Below are 20,295 nucleotides of genomic sequence, written 5' to 3'. Positions count from 1 at the left end.
CCTGACCCCTTCCGCACCTGCCCGGGCCTGGCGCTGCCCGCAAGCGCCGGCGGACACAGCAGTCCGGACCCAAGCGCGCCCCTCCCGCCCCAGCCCACCCCGGCCTGCCGCCCGGGAGGAGAACATGCCGCGCTCCTTCCTAGTGAAAACGCACTCCAGCCACAGGGTCCCCAACTACCGGCGGCTGGAGCCGCAGAGAGGTACTGACTACCCGATCTCCGAGCCCCTGCTGGGACTCGACCCTGCGGGGCGAGAGAGAGAGAGAGAGAGGCCCCTGGGAGCGGGGGCTGGGGGAACACCTGTTCCAGGTGGGAGGAGAAAGAGCCGGCGCCTCTGCGCAGCGGCTGCGACTGCAGGGAGGTAGGTGGCCCACGGGCGCCTCCACTGCAGGGCGGGCGGGATTCTCTCCCCACTTGGAGAAGTTTTCTAAGCTCCCAAGTCTCTCTGGAACTCACCCCTTATATACAGCCGCCCGTCCCAACCACTACAGCCCCAGCCAAATGGACCTCGGAGTCATCTTCCCGGCACACACGTTTGGGAGGGGTCGCGGGGTGGTGGGAGGGAGGGAGGGCCGTCTAGGGCGGCCCGGCTCAGGGACCCCCGGAGCATGCTGACTGGGGGTGTAAGCACAGGGTATGGTGAGAAGGACACATGGGCCCTTTCTGGTGCAAAGGCACTGCTCCTCCTGCATTCTGTTCAGGTGAGCCTCCTCCCGTGGTCTCCCTCCCTCCCCCACCTCCCCTCACCCCAGAAGCCCTCCCGCTCACCCCGGCAGGCTTGCCTGGCCAGGCTGGGCTAAAGGGCTGCAATCCTCCACACACCGGCTAGGCTGGGGAGATGGGTGCCCAGCAACCGAGCTGCCCGTTCATTCCCACTGCCTGCTAGGCTTAAAGACACGAGAGAAGAGGACTCTGTCCTTCAGAGGACAGCCTGCCACGCGGGCAGTGAGAGCCGTCCCCACCTGGCTTGGCAGCTTCTTGGGACAAAAACCCACGGAGGGGTGCCAGCGGACGCAGTGGTCGGGACTCACGCTCTGTGGCCCGTGGGAGAGAGCAGGAAGGGCACTGCTGGGGCTAGGGGCCCCAGCAACACCCCCAAGAGGCCTTTATCCCAGCTCAGAACCCAGAGTTGGGGGTAGGGGGGGATCCCACCTGGACCCACACCCGAGGCCCAGGCTGCCACCAGGGGGTGCCAGCTAGGACCATGCTTTTCAAATGTGCATTTTGAAATCAGTTTCATGAGTCGCCACCAGCAGTTTTGTAAAACAAAATAGAGCAGGAACTGTTGGAGTGCCTGGCTCAAGGTGAAGAACACTGGCTTCAGTTAAGTGTATGTGGATGCGCATGTAACCACAGATATGATGGAAAACGGAATTTACACGGGTCATAGTTGCAAGTTTCAAAGTGTTGCTTAGGGTCCATCCGAGTGTGCCAATCTGGGTAGCTGTGCTGAGCCCAGCGGGCAACTGTCGTGAGTAGCTGTGCTGCCCCGCAGTGCCCTCTGCTCCCCGCCCCTGCTCCCCTCCTCACTGTAGCCCCAGCTGCCTGGCTTTCTGACAGCCGGGGGCCCGGACGACTTTCTGCCAAGATGTTACCCCAGGATAGACCTCAGGTGCTGGGATTTGGGGCCCCTCAATCTCTCCTTTTAAATAAGTGGCTCCTATGGCTCCCCAGGGAACCCCTGAAGCCAGTGAGGTACTTAACAGTCTCTTCAGCTGGGTGTGGTGGCTCACGCCTGTAATCTCAGAACTTTGGGAGGCCAAGGTGGACAGATCACCTGAGGTCAAGAGTTCGAAACCAGCCTGGCCAACGTGGCAAAACCCCGTGCCTACTAAAAATACAGAAATTACCCGGGTGTGCTGGCGGGTGCCTGTAATCCCAGATACTGAGGAGGCTGAGGTAGGAGAATCGCCTGAACTCAGGAGATGGAGGGTGCAGTCAGCCACGATGGCGCCCCTGCACTCCAACCTGGGCAACAGAGCAAGACTCCGTCTCAAAACAAAACAAAACAGTCTCTTCTCCCCAGGATCTGGACCGCAGCGTGAATAAAAAAGCAAGCAAAACCCAGAGAGTATGGGAAAAGCATTTAAAATCCCAGCAGAAACACATGGTCAGCCTGACGGGGCAAGACTGTCTCTTGCCCCATCCTGCCTCTGGGCTCAGCCACTGGGCCCACAAACAGGGTCCTGGCTCTGTGACAATGCCTGGAGGCAGAAAGGTGGCCATGTCTTAGAGACGGAGACAAGAAATGGTGACTTTCTCCTGCAGAGAGGCCCCAGCAAAGCCGGGAAACCCAGGGCTCCCCCAATGCTGTCTCCCCAGAACTCTCTTGGATGCTGCCTCTTATCCTGTCATTGCCCTCACTTCTGGGTGGACAGAAACCTGATGACTCTGTAATCAGGAAAACTGAGGGTGGGAGAAGGTCAGGTCAGGAGACAGTGGCAGATGGGAGGCGTTCCTTTGAATCCCCTATTCCTCCTCATCCTCACAGCACTTGTTAGTGTCTATTTTTATCAGTCCTACTGGGTGTGAGCATCTCATTATGATTGCGATTTGTGCTTCCCTGATGGTAATGGCATTGAGCATCTTTGCCTGTGTTCATCGGTCATTTGTGTATCATCTTTGGAAAAATAGTTATTCAAATCCCTTGCCCAGGCCGGGTGCGGTAGCTCACGCTTGTAATCCAGCACTTTGGGAGGCTGAGGTGGGCAGATCACTTGAGGCCAGAGTTTGAGACCAGTCTGGCCAAGGTGACAAAAACCCGTGTCTACTAAACATACAAAAATTAGCTGGGCATGGTGGCAGGTGCCTGTAATCCCAGCTATCAGGAGGCTGAGGCAGGAGAATTGTTTGAACCTGGGAGGCGGAGGTTGCAGTGAGCTGGGATCGCGCCATTGCACTCCAGCCTGGGTGACAAGAGTGAGACTCCATCTCAAAAAATAAATAAATAAATAAATAAATAAAATAAAAATAAAAGTAAAAAATAAAAATAAAGGGCCAGGCACGGTGGCTCATGCCTGTAATCCCAGTACTTTGGGAGGCTGAGGCAGGCGGATCACAAGGCCAACAGTTCGAGACCAGCCTGACCAACATGGTAAAACCCTGTCTCTACTAAGAATACAAAAACAAGCCAGGTGTGGTGGCACATGCCTGTAATCCCAGCTACTCGGGAGGCCGAGGCAGGAGAATTGCTTGAACCAGGGAGGCAGAGGTTGCAATGAGCCTAGATCACGCCATTGCACTCCAGCCTGGGTGACAGAGCAAGACTCCATCTGGGGAAAAAAAAATTAATCAGGCATGGTGGTGCACACCTGTAATCCCAGCTACTTGGGAGGCTGAGGCAGGAGAATCATTTCGACCTGGGAGGTGGAGGTTGCAGGTTGCAGTGAGCTGAATTCACGCCACTGCACTCCAGCCTGGGCGACAGAGCGAGACTCTGTCTCCAAAAAAAAAAAAAAAAAAGGGGGGGGGCCAGGTGTGGTGGCTCACACCTGTAATCCCAGCACTTTGGGAGGCCGAGGCAGGTGGATCACCTGGTCAGGAGATCGAGACCATCCTGGCTAACACAGTGAAATCCTGTCTCTACTAGAAAAATACAAAAAAATTAGCCAGGCGTGGTGGCAGGTGCCTGTACTCCCAGCTACGCAGAAGGCTGAGGCAGGAGAATCGCTTGAACCCAGGAGGTGGAGGTTGCAGTGAGCCAAGATCGCGCCACTGCACTCCAGCCTGGCGACAGAGCGAGACTCCGTCTCTAAAAAAAAAACCGTTGCCCATATTCAAATTCTATTATTTGTCTTTTTATTGTTGACTTGCTAACATCCTTTATATGTTCTAGTGTTCTAGATGCTATTCCTGATCAGAAGTCTGATTTGCAAATATTTTCTCCTATTCTATGCGTTGTCTCTCTCTACCCAAAGCCTCAGCACGGAGATAGAAACAGAGCCAGAGATCCATTTTAGCACATATAGAGTAAGAAAGGGATTGAGGGCTGTTGGGAGATTTTGGCTTTGGGGAAATATGGAGTTTAACTCTTACCTGCAGACTAACCTGTTTATCTGGGGGCTGCTGCCCTTAAGTGGATCAACCATGTGGTGTGCGGTGTGCCAGCCCCCAAATACAGGAACCACCATCCTGGGAAGGAGCCCAGCCAGGGGTAATACTGAAAGCCCGGGCCAGAGCACCCCAGCCATGTGGCTCGGCTGTGTTCAGAGCACAGCAGAGTGGGCACTGGTCAGCGGCCAGGGAGGCTTCTGAGCTCACTGCCTCATTATCCACAAAAGGAGATGCTCGAGGGGTGATTGTGGGGTGACTGGAGGGTGATTAGTTATGAGCGGGCTGATTTTACAGTCAGCCGGCACCTTGCTGCCAAGCGTCTGACTGATGGCTGCTGCGTGGGCGCCTGAAGGATGCCGGCCCAGGCTGGGACTTCTCCAGAGGTGGGTGGGGCTCATCAGAGGGGCCCGCCCAGCCGAGGCATAAAGGGCCCTCCTTTACCCACGAGGCCTGTTTCACGGTCCTGAACACGAAGGGTCCCGTCAGATGTTTCTTTGTGTCTAAAGAGGAAGTGAGATTCGCTCTCTAGACCGCGGGGCCTTCTTGTTTTAAATGACTCCACTCCTGGCCACGCCGTCACTTCCCTGCACAGCACTGCCAGTTCCCTTGCAAGCTGGGTCTGCACGCAGGCTCCCGGCTACACCTCCCACGCTAGGCTGCTGATGGGCTGTGACTGGGTCCATGAATCGGAGTTGGAAACACAAAGTGCAGGGGATTCAGTCTTCATCTTTATATTCTCTCCCCTCCACCCCTCTAGAAATCAATGGTGCCTGCTCTGCCTGTGGGGGACTGGTGGTGCCCCTCCTCCCCCAAGACAAGGAGGCCCCTTCTGTGCCCACCGACCTTCCCCAGCCCTGGGACCGCTCTTCAGCCGTCTCCTGCATCTCCCTGCCCCTCCTGCCACGGATCGAGGAAGCTCTGGGGGCCTCTGGGCCGGACGCCTTGGAAGTCAGCCGGGTCGACCCTCGGGCCAGCCGGGCCGCCATTGTACCCCTCAAAGACAGCCTGAACCACCTCAACCTGCCCCCACTGCTGGTGCTGCCCACACGGTGGTCCCCCATCCTGGGCCCAGACCGGCACGGGGCTCCAGAAAAACTGCTTGGGGCGGAGCGGAAGCCCCGAGCCCCCGGCGGCTTTGAGTGCTTCCACTGCCACAAACCCTACCACACGCTGGCCGGGCTGGCCAGGCACCGGCAGCTGCACTGCCACCTGCAGGTGGGGCGCGTCTTCACCTGCAAGTACTGCGACAAGGAGTATACCAGCCTGGGCGCCCTCAAGATGCACATCCGCACCCACACGCTGCCCTGCACCTGTAAGATCTGTGGCAAGGCCTTCTCCAGGCCCTGGCTACTGCAGGGCCATGTCCGCACCCACACAGGTAGGACAGGGTGAAGGTCTGCAAGGACGGTCTGGGCTGGGGGAAGAGAGTGGGCTGTGGGAGTTAGAAAAGGAGGAGGGATGATTTTATAAACAATGGCATGGGCATTCACATTCAGCTTCTGCCTCTTGACTTACCTGTACAAAGTCCCACAGACCACAGACTAGAGGCCAGAAGTCCAAAATCCAGGTGTCAGCAGGGGCCAGTGCAGGAGCCACACCTGTAATCCCAGCACTTTGGGAGATTGAGGCGGGAGGATCACTTCAAGCCAGGGGTTCAAAACCAGCCTGGCCAACAAGCAAGACCTCGTCTCTACTAAAAATTGAAACAGCTGAGTGTGGTGGCACGTGCTGGTAGGCCCAGCTACTTAGGAGGCTGAGGCAGGAGGATCACTTGAGCCCAGGAGGTTGAGGCTGCAGTGAGCTGTGGTCATGCCACTGCACTCCAGCCTGAGCAACAGAATGAGACCCCAACTCAAAACAAAACAAAAAAACCGACCAGGCACGGAGGCTCACGCCTATAATCCCAGCATTTTAGGAGGCGAAGGTAGGTGGATCACCTGAGGTCATGAGTTCGAGACCAGCCTGGCCAACATATGAAACTCTGTCTCTACTAAAAATACAAAAATTAACCGGACGTGGCAGTGCACACCTGTAATTCCAGCTATTTGGGAGACTGAGGCAGGAGAATCACTTGAACCCAGGACATGGAGGTTGCATTGAGCCAAGATGGCGCCACCGCACTCCAGCCTGGTGACAGAGCAAGACTCTGTCTCAAAAAAAAAAAAAAAAAAAATCCAAAACATAATGCCATTAAAGTACAAAAGTGGCCTACTCTTCCCAAGAGCCAGCCAGCAGCCTCTGCCTGGGCTTTCTGTCAACCTCAGTGTGCAAAGAATAAAAACAGAAAGGAAGAAAGGGCTGCAGGAATAAGCTTCAGTCTCCACATCAGGCCCAGAGGTTCATACTTTTTTTTTTTTTGTCTGAGGCAGGGTCTCACTCTATTGCTCAGGCTGGAGTGCAGTGGTTTGATCGCAGCTCACTGCAGCTTCGACTGCCTGGGTTCAAGTGATTCTCCTGCCTCAGCCTCCTGAGTAGCTGGGACCACAGACATGCATCACTATGCCCAGCCAACTTTTAAATTATTTGTAGAAATGGGGGTCTCGCTATGTTGCCCAGGCTGGTCTTGAACTTCTGGGCTCAATCTGTCTTCTCACCTTGGCCTCCCAAAGTGCTGAGATTACAGGCATGAGCCACTGTGCCCAGCTAGTTCACACTTTTTCTTTCTTTTTTTTTTGAGACGGAGTCTCAGTCTTTCGCCCAGGCCGGACTGCAGTGGCTCTATCTCAGCTCACTGCAAGCTCCGCCTCCCAGGTTCACGCCATTCTCCTGCCTCAGCCTCCCGAGTAGCTGGGACTACAGGCACCTGCCACCATACCCAGCCAATTTTTTGTATTTTTAGTAGAGATGGGGTTTCACTATGTTAGCCAGGATGGTCTCAATCTCCTGACCTTGTGATCCACCCGCCTTGGCCTCCCAAAGTGCTGGGATTACAGGGGTGAGCCACCACACCTGGCCTGCTAGTTCACACTTTTTCTAACTGGAGGTTCCTGACCCCCTAAGTCATGACTCTTGTGACTGGGACCTTCTGAGTCACACCTGGGTGCAGGCCAGAGGGAAGGCCTTTTCCAGGTCTCTGGGAAATCCTTTCTGGTTTTTCTGAACTCTTTGATGACAAACAACACCCCCCCACACCCCCTTTCTATGACAAAGGGCCCTGGGGCTTGGTGCCCTCAGCCTGGGAGTGAGGAGTGTGGGGAGGCCCTGCAGGAGGCTAGCCTGGGCAGGAGCATGTCCAGTGTCCCACCAGCAGGAATGCAGGTGCTCTGGGCCCCTCAGGGGCTGCAGGCCGCGGTCTCTCAGGACTCTATGGGGCTACAGGAATGAACAAATGATTCCCAGTCACCCTTCGCTTTACAGGTGTTGGGCCAAGGTCCCAACAGGACTTTGTCCAGATCCCCTGTTGTCCTGACGGGAGGTGGTTCCTAAATTCTGCCTCCTCAAGGTCCACAGCTCCGCCCCCGCTCTGGATTCTGCTGGAGCTGGCCAGACCCCCCACTTGCCTGTCGTGGCCAGAAACAGCTGCCAGAGGCTCCCAGTGCTCCCCCGTCCTCTCCCAGTGGCCAAGGCCTCCGGGAGGGCTATCGCAGCAACACTAGGAGATCTAGCACCTGTGGCTGCCTGTGCTCCTGAGAGGGGCTTCCGGTGATGTGTCTCGCCCAGGTGTGGCGTGCCACCCCGTCCCCACACAGCTCAGCCTTGGGTGCTCGGGCTGTGAGCATTTGTGGGGAAGGGATGGGAGTATCCATTGATGGTCAGGGTGGGTGCTTTAGCCTTCAGGCCATCTTCCATGGTGTCACTGGCCCCCTTCTTCCTCCCACAGGGGAGAAGCCCTATGCCTGCTCGCACTGCAGCAGGGCCTTTGCCGACCGCTCCAACCTTCGCGCCCATCTGCAAACGCACTCAGACACCAAGAAGTACCAGTGCCAGCGCTGCGCCAAGACCTTCTCACGCATGTCCCTCCTGGCGCGGCACGAGGAGTCTGGCTGCTGCCCGGGCCCCTGAGAGGCATGTGGTCGGCGCAGGTAGGAGGGATGGGCCTCACCCCGAGAGCTGGTGTCCCTCCTGTCGCCAGAGGAGCCAGGAGTCTGGGAGGGCAGGGCCTGGCCTCACACTTGGTGCATACTCCATATCTGTGTCCAATCAGAACCAAAGAAGTCCAGCGGGCCCACTGGGCTGGAGGACACTCACCCAGGCCTCTCACCCCGTGGAGCCCACTCAGAGGAGACTCCTCTCCCAGGCAAGACTTTCATCAGAACAAGAGCCATGGTTCCATTTCAACATGGTCAGGTCTCTGGGTCTACCCTTCCAAGAGTCAGAGCCTTGGGGAGATGGCCACCAGCGTGGCCCGGCACTGCGGCCAGACGGCTCGCAATGCTGCCTAGTTCCCTTGCGGCAGAAATGAACGGTTCTGCCTTACGGTGAGCACGGCCCTGTGGTCCTTCCTCAGCAGGCACAACTACCTCTCAGCAGGCCCCCGCCAGCCTTTGGTTTGGGGTCTGGAACAAGCTGTCCCATGTCACACGTCTATGCGCATGTGCACACACACTCCAACATGTATGTACACACACATGCCCTCCCCACCTCACTAGACTTTCCGGAAGATGGGGCAGTACTGGGAGAGCCCAAGATTGCTGGTTCAGGTGTGTTGGGATGAGGCGGAGTACCTCTGGGATTTGTCCTGCTCAGAGCCTCAGGGGGCTGGGGTCTCAGGGCACTCAGCTTCCCAGGCAAGAATAGCTGTGTGGTAATAAATGGTCTCTGCACACCTGCATGTTCCTTTCTTCGAAGCTTTGAGTCTTGGCCAATCCCCTGGTTCTGTGGAGGAAGTGGGACTCGGAAAAACTCCCTGAGACAGCAGGATTCGGGGATCGCCTGGGGCCTTTAGCCACCAAGTAGGCAGGAGACTCTGGGTCAGGGCCTGCCACTGTGAAAAACTCTTCTGAGAGGTGGGGACTCTGCCATCGGGTGAGCAGGGGTGCCGTCGTGGTCAGAAGCCAGTGCAGGAGTGGGAGGGCATCCCATGGCACAGAGGAATGGCCGAGAGGCTCCAGCATATGCCAGGTAGAGGGCCGAGACCGCAGCTGGGGGCAGTGAGTCCTCCCTGCTGCCTGATCAGAAGAGAGGACTCAGGGCTCCTGCCGCAGCCCTCAAGCGCTGCCAGGGTCTGACCTGATCACTGCCATTTTGCAGAAGATCTGGGCCTCTGTCCACCCGTGGTATCTGGGGCATCCGTGAACTGGAGTCCCAGACCCTTGCCCTGCTCTGCTGAGACACTGTGCCAAATAGACACGGTTGCCTACACTCAAGACCCCCCTCCCTGGAGTCCTGCTCCAACCATCCAGTGGGGTGGTGGCATTTCCTTCTTAAACGTGGCCTCTTCTCACTGCCCAGCTGTTGGGCGGCCACCCACTGGGCTGGTCCTCCTCTTCCCGGCATGTCTCAACCTCTCCAGCTCAACCGCAGGGGCAGTGTCCAGGAAGGAGCAAGGAGGCCCCTCCTAGTCCCTGACACCTTCGCTGACAAGGACGGTGGAAGGGAGGTTTCTGGGAGGGGACGCTTGTTCCTCAGGAGGGCTGGCCCACTGTCAGCTGCTCTGCCTCTGGCTCCAGCCAGGAAGACATCATTGTCCTGGTCCTGGAATGGAGCCACATGGAAACCGGCGAGGGCTCCCCTTGCTCCCAGAGCCCGCTGAGCCTCCTGTCCATCCGTCTGTCCATGAGAATATTCAGGAAGGCTCACAGGAACCACACAGGAAGCATCTTGTTGCTCAGCCACTTGGCTGCTCCAGTCCCAACCCGGGCAGCGGGAGCCCCACTCGGGGCAGCCCCGCCTGCAGATCAGCCTGGCTAACACCTGCCGGGTGCTGACGGGCCCTTGTGCAGATGGCTTGACGACACCTATTTGAGGAGCCTTGGGGACATCCCAGACGAAACTTGACCTAGACCTTGGGCTCCGCTGGATCAAAGGTGACCTTGAGTAAACAGACTCCCCGGGAGAGCCTGGGCTCCAGCCGCTACCAGCCTCCATGTGAGCTGGTGGAGTGAAGACGCTGAGAAAGCCTCTCTCGCATTCGCGGACCGGGACCACTGCCTCCCCTACAGGGATTGGCCGTCCCCAGAGAGGGAGGCACCCACTCAGCTGCCATAACAAAGGACCTCAGCCTGAGTGGCTGAAACAACAGAGTTTTATTCTCCCCCAGTCCTGGAGGCTGGAAGTCCCAGATCCAGGTGTCAGCAGGGCTAGTTCCTTCGGAGGCTGTGAGGGCGGGGCTGTCCCAGGCTTTCTTGTGGCTTTGGGAGTCGCGGGCGAGCCTTGGCTTCCCGCGGCGTCTCCCTGTGAGTGTGTGTTTCTGTCTCTCCTCTTCTTATGAGGACACAGTCATGTTGCCCTGCTCCAGGAGGCCCCCATCTTAACTCATCACATCTGCAAAGCCTCTATTTCCAAATATGGTCACATGCGGAGGGCCCGAGAATTAGGACTTCAACATACAGAATTGGGGGATGCGATTCCACCTAAACAGCCAGTGGGAACACGGGGCTTTGCCAAGAGTTGCCTTGAGGGTCCTTGCACTCAATGCTGAGGAGAGGGGAGCCTCACCCCCTTCTTTTGTCCCTTGGTCTACAAAGGATCATGAGGGCCGGGCGTGGGGGTTCACACCTGTAATCCCAGCCCTGTGGGAGGCCAAGGCAGGTGGAACACTTGAGCCCAGGAGTTTGAGACCAGCCTGGGCAACATGGCAAAACTCTGTCTCTACTAAAAATATTAAAAAATGAGCTGGGTATGGAGGCACACCCCTGTAGTCTGAGCTATTCAGGAGGTTGAGGCAGGAGGATTGCTTGTGCCCAGGAGGTGGAGGTTGCAGTGAGCCAAGATCATACCACTGCACTCAGCCTGGGCGACAGACCGAGACCCTGTGTGAAAACAAAAACACACACAAAGGATCATGGGGGACAGCTGATCTTAACCAATGGGGTTTACTGGAAGCATCTCTTTCAAAGGTTGCATCCAAGTCACCTTCCCCAGTGGCCATGGCTGTTCCCTGACCCATCTCCTCTCCCTCATCCCCACTGGGGCAAAGGCAGGGGACAGGCCAGCACCCGGGTCTTGAGGAGGAGTAGGGCTAGGAGCCTATCCTCCAGGGCCCCCTCCCTCCCGACTATCTCCCAGAGCTCTTGCCTCCTCTGCTTCACAGTCAGGCTGCCAGGGGTGAGGGTCTCCAATCGCCTGGAGAAAGCCAAGAGCTCCAACCACAGTTTCTGTTAAGTCTCGGCATCTCACAGGAGGGCTTTTTTTTTTTTTTTTTTTGTAGCATCCAGATCCCTAAAGGAAGCTTTATTGTAAGTTGTGTTCTATTTCTGGGTCCCAATATCTAAATGAGGCTATTGCACCTGTTGGGAATGAAGGACAGGAATTTCACAAGCCGAAAATAAAGCTGAATGTTTTCCCTTCTGTCTCAGCCCATGGAAAATGCTCTTATATTTATATCTGGGCGGGCAGGGGCTGGGAGGGAGAGGACGGGTTGGCAGAGAGGGGCAGAGGAAAGGCAGGGCACCTGCCAGGGGCCTGGGGTGTAAAGAATGGAGGAGCCACTCCACTTAGGGCAGGTCTGGCCCAAGTCAGAGGCAGCGAGGGCGGCTAGCCCCACCCAGGACACCCCCAGCCACTGCCCACCAGCCCCGCCCTTCACTGCTGGCCTCTCCTCCTTGTTCTGCCTGACCATGCCCAGGTTAACCTGGTTACTTACAATCTGGGCTTCTGGAGCCCTATCCAATACCTGCAGCTTGAGGACCAGGAAGGGGGCGTCTCAGCCTTGCTCACAGTCTCCGGGGGCTCAGGGCCGAGGGAGCTCTTCCCCCCCAGGACTCAGGCCTTCCTTTCCCCACCCAAATCTTCACTCATCACATCCACTCTCCTCCCTCTTCCAGGGGCACTGTCAGAGTCTTTCTTCCTGGTGGGAGGCGGGGCAAGGATGGACAGGAGGCTGCAGGACCTGAGCACACTGGAAGCGGGTGTTTCAGTGACGGCTCAGTGACGTCTGGGTGAGGGTGGAAGCCTAGGAAATCCCTGAGGATCCTGGACAAGAGGAAGAGGGTGTCCCGAGCTCTGAAAGGCGGGGGCTGCACCCTCCTCACAGCAGGAAAAGTCCCCTGATGACCTCTCCCCTGATAGCACACGGCAGGCGTCAGACAGGACCCACACCAGGGTGTGCAGGAAGGAAAATTAGTGGGGCCCTGCGTGCCTCTCGCTGTTCTCTGACTCATAGTGTAAAAGCAAAGAGGACGCCTGGCCTCCTAGAAACAGCGGGCCTCTGGGTGACCGGGTCCCTCTCTCCACTCCCCGTTGAAAGAAACTTATCCCCGAACGCCAAAAGGCGCGAAGGTTATTGCCTTCGTGTCCAAGAGCCCAGAGCATCCTATAAATATCATTTCGGCCCAGAATAATCAAAGGGGTTCTCTAGGTGTTTGAAAATAGCCTGCTTGCTACTATCTATATTCAGAGAACCCACTCCTGGCCTCCACTCGCGTGGCTAAGTATAGCTCCCTGGCAGAGTTCAATGGAACAAAAGCTTCCAGGCGTACACGACCTCGTGGATGGTAGAACATTCCCAGAAGAGTGCCTCAGCTGCCACAACTCAGAGGAGCTCAGAGAGAGGCTGGCGCTGACCTGGTCACCTCCCATCTCCCAGTCTTGAGCTGGATAAATCTGTGGACCTCTCAGCAAACAAGAGGCATTCTTGCCAGACCCAGGAGCAAGGTGCTCTGATGCTAGTTTTGTCCTTCTTGAGGGCTTGAGTTAGTCACAAAGCCTTGGTTTCTTCATCTATAAAAGAGGGATTGTGCGAACTTCTATGTCAGAATTAAAGAGAACTCCAAGTAAACCACAGAAAAACCAAAGGCTGGCCGGGCACAGTGGCCCATGCCTGTAATCTCAGCATTTTGGGAGGCTGAGGTGGGTAGATCATCTGAGGCCAGGAGTTCAAGACCAGCCTGGCCAACATGGTGAAACCCTGTCTCTACTACAAATACAAAAATTAGCCAGGCGTGGTGGTGTGTGCCTGCAATCCCAGCTACTCAGGAGGATCACTTGAACCTGGGAGGCAGAGGTTGCAGTGAGCTGAGATCGCCCCACTGCACTCCACCTTGGGTGACAGAGCGATACCCTGCCTTAAAAAACAAAAAAAAGAAAACAAACAAAAAAAAAACCAAAGACATTTAGGACACCCAAAATAAAACTGCCAACCTAAGGAACACTCTCAGCTTTGACCCCTCTTAGGATCTCTATTTCTGGACGCCAGGTTCTGGCTGCAGCGAGTCTGTCTTCACAGCCACCCCTGGCCCGGCCCACAGCACTGCCTGTGAGCTGCTCAGTACCTGCCCCAGGGTTGGGTAGAGCTGTATCACGCGAATGGGCAAAGGTGGCAGAGTTTCAGACCCAGGGCCCAGCCTAACAGGGTAGATAGACACCTCCCATCTTGCCAGGGGTCATGCGCCATCTCTGGGAATCCCAAGGAAATGCAGGACCACCTCCCCACAGGATGTCAATCAGCACTGCCTCCCCCAGCTCCTTCCCAGAAACCCCCACCTCAAGGCCAAATCTGGGAATCTTAAAGCAGGCCCCTTCTCTTCAGCAGCTCCCCTGCTTCTCCCTCCCCTCCCATCCTCTGTGCTTGTTCTCTCACTGACGGTGAGCCTGTGATACATCCGTAGGAAGACGCAGATCACTGCAGTATTGCTTATCCAGCCCCAAATACCAGCTGCTTTTCCCTTCCCCTGGGAACAGGCAGCGGGGAGGCCCAGGAAACTTCAGAAATGAAGCTGAGAGGTGAGAGGAGGTGGGCAGTGAGATCACAGGGCACTTCTCATCCGCACAAGGCCCCTGTGAAACTCAACTGTTTTGCATTGGCCAAAAGAGGGGCTGAGATGGAGACAAAGCCTAGCCAGCGGGTCCTGGTCCTGTTGCCATCCATCCAGCGAGCATCATTTCTGTGGTGCCGTGGACAGGGTGTGCCCCCCGGCACCGCACCCCAGCTGAAGAGCAATGGCATGATCTCAGCTCACTACAACCTCCACCTCCCAGGTTCCAGCAATTCTCCTGCCTCAGCCGCCCGGTAACTGGGACTACAGGCGCACACCACCACACCCAGCTAATTTTTGTATTTTTAGGAGAGAGGGGGTTTTGCCATGTTGGCCAGGCTGGTCTCGAACTCCTGACCTCAAGTGATCCGCCTGCCTTGGCCTCCCAAAGTGCTGAGATTACAGGCGTGAGCCACAGTGACCGGCCCCTTTGACTTTGAAGTCAGAGTAGGGCATCTGATCAGGACAGCAAATATGGTGCTGCTTTTTATATTGGGGCCAGTGTGTGGGGTGATATGGTGGGAGGAGCTGCAGGAAGACAGTGGATTACGATCTGGACTCAAGCAGTCCTGTGGGGAAGCCAGGTTTCTCTACTGACTCTTGTTTAGAGGAGAAGACTAGGTGTGGTGGCTCATGCCTGTAATCCCAGCACTTTGGGAGGCCGAGGTGGGAGGATCGCTTGAGCCCAGGAGTTTAAGACAAGCCTGGGCAACACAGCAAGACCCTGTTTGTACAAAACACAAAAAAGTAAAAAATTGGTAGGGTGTGGTGGCTAAGTCTGTAATCTCAGTACTTTAGGAGGCCAATGCAGGAGAATTGCTTGAGCATAGGAGGTCAAGTTTGCAGTGAGCCGTGATCTTGCCAGTGCATTCCAGTCTGGGCAAAAGAGTGAGACCCTGTCTCAAAATAAATAAATGAAAAATAAAAAGTAAGTATCGAATGCAGGAATAGAAAATCAAATACTGCATCTTCTCACTTGTAAGTGGGAGCTAAATGATAAGAACTTATGAACACAAGGAAACAACAGACACGGGGGTCCACTTGAGCGGGGAGGGCAGGAGGAAGGAGAGGAGCAGAAAAGATAACTATTGGGTACTGGGCTTAGTATCTGCGTGATGAAATAATCTTTACAACAAACCCCCATGATTTGTGTTTATTTATGTAGCAAACCTTCAAATGTACCCCCAAACCTAAAAGTTAAAAAAAAGTATCGAATTGTCAACCCCTCTGGAATAAACATTTCCTTGTCTTTTTTAAATTTAAATTTTTATTTTTAAAATGCCCATATTCCCTGAGTCCTCGCTTCTTTTTAGCTCTCCAATCGCCTGGCTTGATGGTGTTTCACATTTGCTGACTGCTTCCAGAAAAACATTCCCACTGAAGGCCTCCCAATGCAAGGCAGATATAGAGCAAGCTAGACACATGCCTTCCTTTCCAGTCGCTTTCTGACTTTTTAAAGTCCCAGACGCCTGGGCTTGGGGAAAGGACAGGAAGCGCCTGGAAGCAGGAAGCCCCGGGGATCAGCAGCAGGATGCTGTGCAGGCTGTGCTCGGGGCCCCTCTGCTGGCCTGTCCAAGCCAAACCCCCAGGGCTGCAGGCCTGGAGCCAGGCAGGACATGCTCAGCCCTGGCTGGGCTTCCCCTCCTTACCCTACGGGCTCCAGCTGCCTGGCTTCCCATTCATCTCCCAGACCCTCTCCCCTCATGAATCAGGGCCACACACAGCCTACCCATACTATACTTAGCAGAGCACCCATGCCTGTGGCTGAAGTGCAGTGGTGTGATCAGAGCTCACTGAAGCTTTGAACTCCTGGGCTCAAGTGATCATCCTGCTTTAGCCTCCCTAGTAGCTGGGAGTACAGGTGTGCACCACTACGGCCAGCTAATTTTTAAAAAAATTTTTTGTAGGCTGGACGCGGTGGCTCACGTCTGTAATCCCAGCACTTTGGGAGGCAGAGGCGGGTGGATCACGAGGTCACGAGATGGAGACCATGACCATCCTGGCTAACACGGTGAAACCCCGTCTCTACTAAAAATACAAAAAAATTAGCCGGGTGTGGTGATACTACTTGGGAGGCTGAGGCAGGAGAATCACTTGAGCCTGGGAGGCGGAGGTTGTAGTCAGCTGAGACTGTGCCACTGCACTCCAGCCCGGGCAATGGAACAAGACTCTGTCTTAAGAGAAAAAAAAAAAAAAAAAAATTTTTTTGTAGAGATGGTAGAGTCTCACTATGTTGCCCAGACTGGTCTTGAACTCCTGGCCTCAAGCAGTCCTCCCAAATCTCAAAGTGCTGCTGGGCTTACAGGCATGAACCACCATGCCTGGCCTATTTTCTTTTTTTTTTTTTTTTGAGATGGAGTCTCGCTCTGTCACCCAGGCTGGAGTGCAGTGGCGCGATCTCGGCTCACTGCAAGCTCCGCTCCCAGGTTCACGCCATTCTCCTGCCTCAGCCTCTCCGAGTAGCTAGCACTACAGGCGCCCGCCACCACGCCCGGCTAATTTTTTGTATTTTTAGTAGAGACGGGGTTTCACCGTGGTCTCGATCTCCTGACCTCGTGATCCGCCCATCTCGGCCTCCCAAAGTGCTGGGATTACAAGCGTGAGCCACCGTGCCCAGCCAGCCTGGCCTATTTTGGAAACACGTACAGGCTGAGGTTGAGGAGAGCCTGGGCTACAGGCGTCAGTCTGGGGATCGATGTCTGACATCTTTCAGAGAGGTCGTTCATCCCAGTTCTCCACTCAGTAAGGGAGTCTGCCCACAAGCACAGTCGGCACCCATTGCTACACGGCTCAACTGCGAGTATGACTCAGATAATTGTAATAAGGAAAATAAGGAATGCTGATGGACGGATAGGATAAGAAGGTATGCGACTGGGAGATGGAAGAGAAGTCCTTATTTCTATTTAGTCATAATCAATAGAGGTTATCTAAAACTTAAAAAAATAGGGCCAGGCGCGGTGGCTCACGCCTGTAATTGCAGCACTTTGGAAAGCCGAGGCGGGCGGATCACAAGGTCAGGAGATCGAGACCATCCCGGCTAACACAGTGAAACCCCGTCTCTACTAAAAATAACAAAAAAAAGTAGCCAGTCATGGTGGTGGGCGCCTGTAGTCCCAGCTACTCGGGAGGCTGAGGCAGGAGAATGGCGTGAACCCGGGAGGCGGAGGTTGCAGTAAGCCGAGATGGCGCCACTGCACTCCAGCCTGGGTGACAGAGCGAGACTCTGTCTCAAAAAATAAAAAAAATAAAAATAAAAACGCCAGGCGTGGTGGCTCATGCCTGTAATCCCAGTGCTTTGGGAGGCCGAGGCAGGCGTATCACTTGAGGCCAAGAGTTTGAGACCAGCCTGGCCAAACATGGCGAAACCCCGTCTCTACTAAAAATACAAAAATTTGCCGGGCCTGCTGGTGCACGCTTGTAATCCCAGCTACTTGGGAGGCTGAGGCAAGAGAATCACTTGAAACCAGGAGGCAGAAGTTGCAGTGAGCTATGATTGCCCCACTGCACTCCAGCCTGGGTGACACACCAAGACTCTGTCTCAAAAAAAAAAAAAAAAAAAAGGCCGGGCGCGGTGGCTCACGCTTGTAATCCCAGCACTTTGGGAGGCCGAGGCGGTCGGATCACGAGGTCAGGAGATCGAGACCACGGTGAAACCCCGTCTCTATTAAAAAATACAAAAAATTAGCCGGGCGCGGTGGCGGGCGCCTGTAGTCCCAGCTACTCGGAGGCTGAGGCAGGAGAATGGCGTGAACCCGGGAGGCGGAGCTTGCAGTGAGCCGAGATTGCGCCACTGCACTCCAGCCCGGGCGACAGAGCGAGACTCTGTCTCAAAAAAAAAAAAGAGCAGCCTGGGCAACACAGGAAGACCTGCATCTCTACAAAATAAAAAATAAAAATTAGAAGCGGTGGCACGCGCCTGTATCACAGCTACTCTGAAGGCTGAAGTGGGAGGATCACCTGAGCCCAGGAGGTTGAGGCTGCTGTGAGCTGATGGTGCCACTGCACTCCAGCCTGGACAGCAGAGTGAGACCCTGTCTCTAAACAAAAATAAAATTTTTTTTTCTCCTGGACTTAAACAATCTGCCCTCCTTGGCCTCCCAAAGCACCAAGCCTGTGTCTTCTTTTTCATCACAGCTGTGGCAGAAGGAAGGAGGTGACTGGAAGCCCCACTATCTCTGAATAGCTGAGGGAATACACCCTGACTATAGGCCAAGACAGTCCACATCAGCTCTTCAACAGGATTTAGTGGCTTTGCATAAAATGGAAAAGTGGCTGTGATTGCAAGAGAAATTAAAAATAACAACCATCTGAAATGCAAATTGAAAACAGTGAGACACCACATGTCACTCTGACAGGTGACCCACTGTGCTGGTGAAGGCGTGCAAGCACTCTCAGACTTCCGCAGAGAGACCTGAGTAATCAATTGACTTCCACAAAGAGCGACTTGCCAACAGCTATCACAAGTACTCAGGCACATCCTACTCGGCCCAGCAATTCCACTTCCAGGAATTTCTCCTGCAGAAATACATGTGCACAACGTAGAAAAGCACTGTTTATAGTAACAACCCAACTGTCCATGAGGACAGACCAGATATATTTAGACAACAAACAAGGACGCTTTTTACTAAATTGGGATGATCTCCAAGAAGCACGTACATACAAAAAGCCAGGTGGGAGAACACGCTATGTGCTTCTCCAACACACGTCAACGAAAAAATACACAAAGAATTGACAAGCCTGGTGGAGAGGCTCATACCTAATCCCAGTACTTTGGGAGACTGAGATGGAAGGGTCCCCTGAGGCCAGGACTTCAAATCAGCCTGGGCAACATAGCAAGACCCCCCAACATCTCTACAAAAAAATTAAGAAAAAAATTAGCCGAGCATGGTGGTGTGTACCTGTAGTTCCAACTACTGAGGAAACAGGTGGGAGGATCCCTTAAGACAGGAGGTCGAGGCTGCATGGAGCTTTGATCCTACCACTGCCCTCCAGCCTGAGCAACACAGTGAGAAAAAACCAGAATTTTTTTCTATTTCTAGAAAAAAATAAAGAATTTATAAGTATGATGGTTCTGGTAATAGAAGTAGGTGGCCGGGCAGAGTGGACACTTCGCACTGCATACTCCCGTATTTTCTGAAATCCGAGCTTTTTTTTTATTTTTTTGAGATGGAATCTTGCTCTGTCACCCTGGCTGGAGTACAGCAGCACGATCTCGGCTCACTGCAACTTCCGCCTCCTGAGTTCAAGCAATTGTCCTGCCTCAGCCTCCCCAGTAGCTGGGATTACAGGCGTGCACCACCACGCCCACCTAATTATTGTATTTTTAGTAGAGACCGGGTTTCACCATGTTGGCCAGGCTGGTCTCAAACTCCTGACCTCCTGATCCACCCACCTCGGGCCTCCCAAAGTCCTGGGATTACAGGTGTGAGCCACCATGCCTGGCCAATCTGAGCTATTTAAAAACTAAAAGCAAAATTTTAAAAGGGGAAGGGGGAAATGGGAAGTTATTGTTTAAAGGGGACAGTTTCTGTTTGGGATGAGAAAATTCTAGAAATAGTGGGGGCGTGGCACATGATTGGAATGAATGGCAGGGAACGGCACGCTTAAACGTTTCCTGTATGTTTCACAGGAGAAGTCAATGCACACACAAGCGCCACAACCCAGTCCACGGCTTTGCTTCTGCAGGGCCTCAGAAAAGAGGGGGTGTTTGAGACGCCCACCTTAATGCAGGTTGTACCCAGCTCCGGGCTGCAGGGCTTCCCCACCCCGGGGTCTTTCGTGTGAGCCCCGTGGGGACACCCTGGCCCAGCATATGGCGCGGAGAAGGCTGTGGGCGGCGGGACAGGGTGCCTTTGGCTGCCAGGTTAAGAGTGGATCCCGGGATACATCCTCCAGCGCCTGACCTCGGGCCTGTGTGCACCCCCATACCCAGCGGGGCCATCCGAGAGCTTCAAGGAGGGCACAGCGCGACCCGCCCTCCCCTCAGCCCCGCACAGCCTCCCACACACCGTCCCACGGCACCCGCACAGCGCCTCACACAGCGCCCCACGGCCCCCGCACAGCCTCCCACACAGCGCCCCACGGCACCCGCACAGCGCCTCACGGCCCCTTCATGGTCCCCGCACAGCGCCTCACAACCCGCACACAGCGCCTCACGGACCCTTCACGGCCCCCGCAGAGTCTCCCACACGGCGCCCCACACAGAGCCTCACGGACCCCGCACAGCCCCTCAAGGCCTCCGCACAGCCCCCCGCACAGAGCGTCACACAGCCCTTCGCACAGCCCGCAGCACAGCGCCTCACGGGCCCCACACAGCCCCGCACAGCACCAGCAGACACGTAGCCCCATAAGCAACGGCGCCCACCTCGCCGCGCCGACCCGGGAAGGCC

The 20,295-nt window shown here is 55.1% G+C and overlaps 1 protein-coding gene and 1 long non-coding RNA gene across 3 annotated transcripts; one reads left to right on the top strand and one right to left on the bottom strand.

Moving 5' to 3' along the window:
- SNAI3 (snail family transcriptional repressor 3) lies at positions 1-8,817 on the top strand. Of its 2 annotated transcripts, XM_063612550.1 has the most exons (4): positions 1-200; positions 4,810-5,430; positions 7,873-8,074; positions 8,197-8,817. In XM_063612550.1, exons 1-3 carry the CDS (start codon positions 125-127, stop codon positions 8,052-8,054), a joined length of 879 nt encoding a protein of 292 aa, XP_063468620.1. In that variant the 5' UTR covers positions 1-124; the 3' UTR covers positions 8,055-8,074; positions 8,197-8,817. The 2 variants fall into 2 exon arrangements, with proteins under 2 accessions (XP_063468620.1, XP_055088765.1); XM_055232790.2 differs by having other exon boundaries at positions 13-200; positions 7,873-8,817.
- Positions 8,818-10,993: 2,176 nt separating this feature from the next.
- Positions 10,994-20,262, bottom strand: LOC129457537 (uncharacterized). Its single transcript, XR_010114356.1, has 2 exons — positions 13,304-20,262; positions 10,994-12,866 (listed from the first exon to the last, which is right to left on the bottom strand). It is a non-coding gene; the product is annotated as an uncharacterized lncRNA (long non-coding RNA).
- Between the last annotated feature and the right edge of the window lie 33 nt (positions 20,263-20,295).

The sequence above is a fragment of the Symphalangus syndactylus genome, chromosome 11 (genome assembly GCF_028878055.3).
Source record: "Symphalangus syndactylus isolate Jambi chromosome 11, NHGRI_mSymSyn1-v2.1_pri, whole genome shotgun sequence".
NCBI lineage: Eukaryota > Metazoa > Chordata > Mammalia > Primates > Hylobatidae > Symphalangus > Symphalangus syndactylus.
Note: the sequence above shows the minus strand (reverse complement) of the source record. Positions and strands in the feature narration are given on the sequence as shown.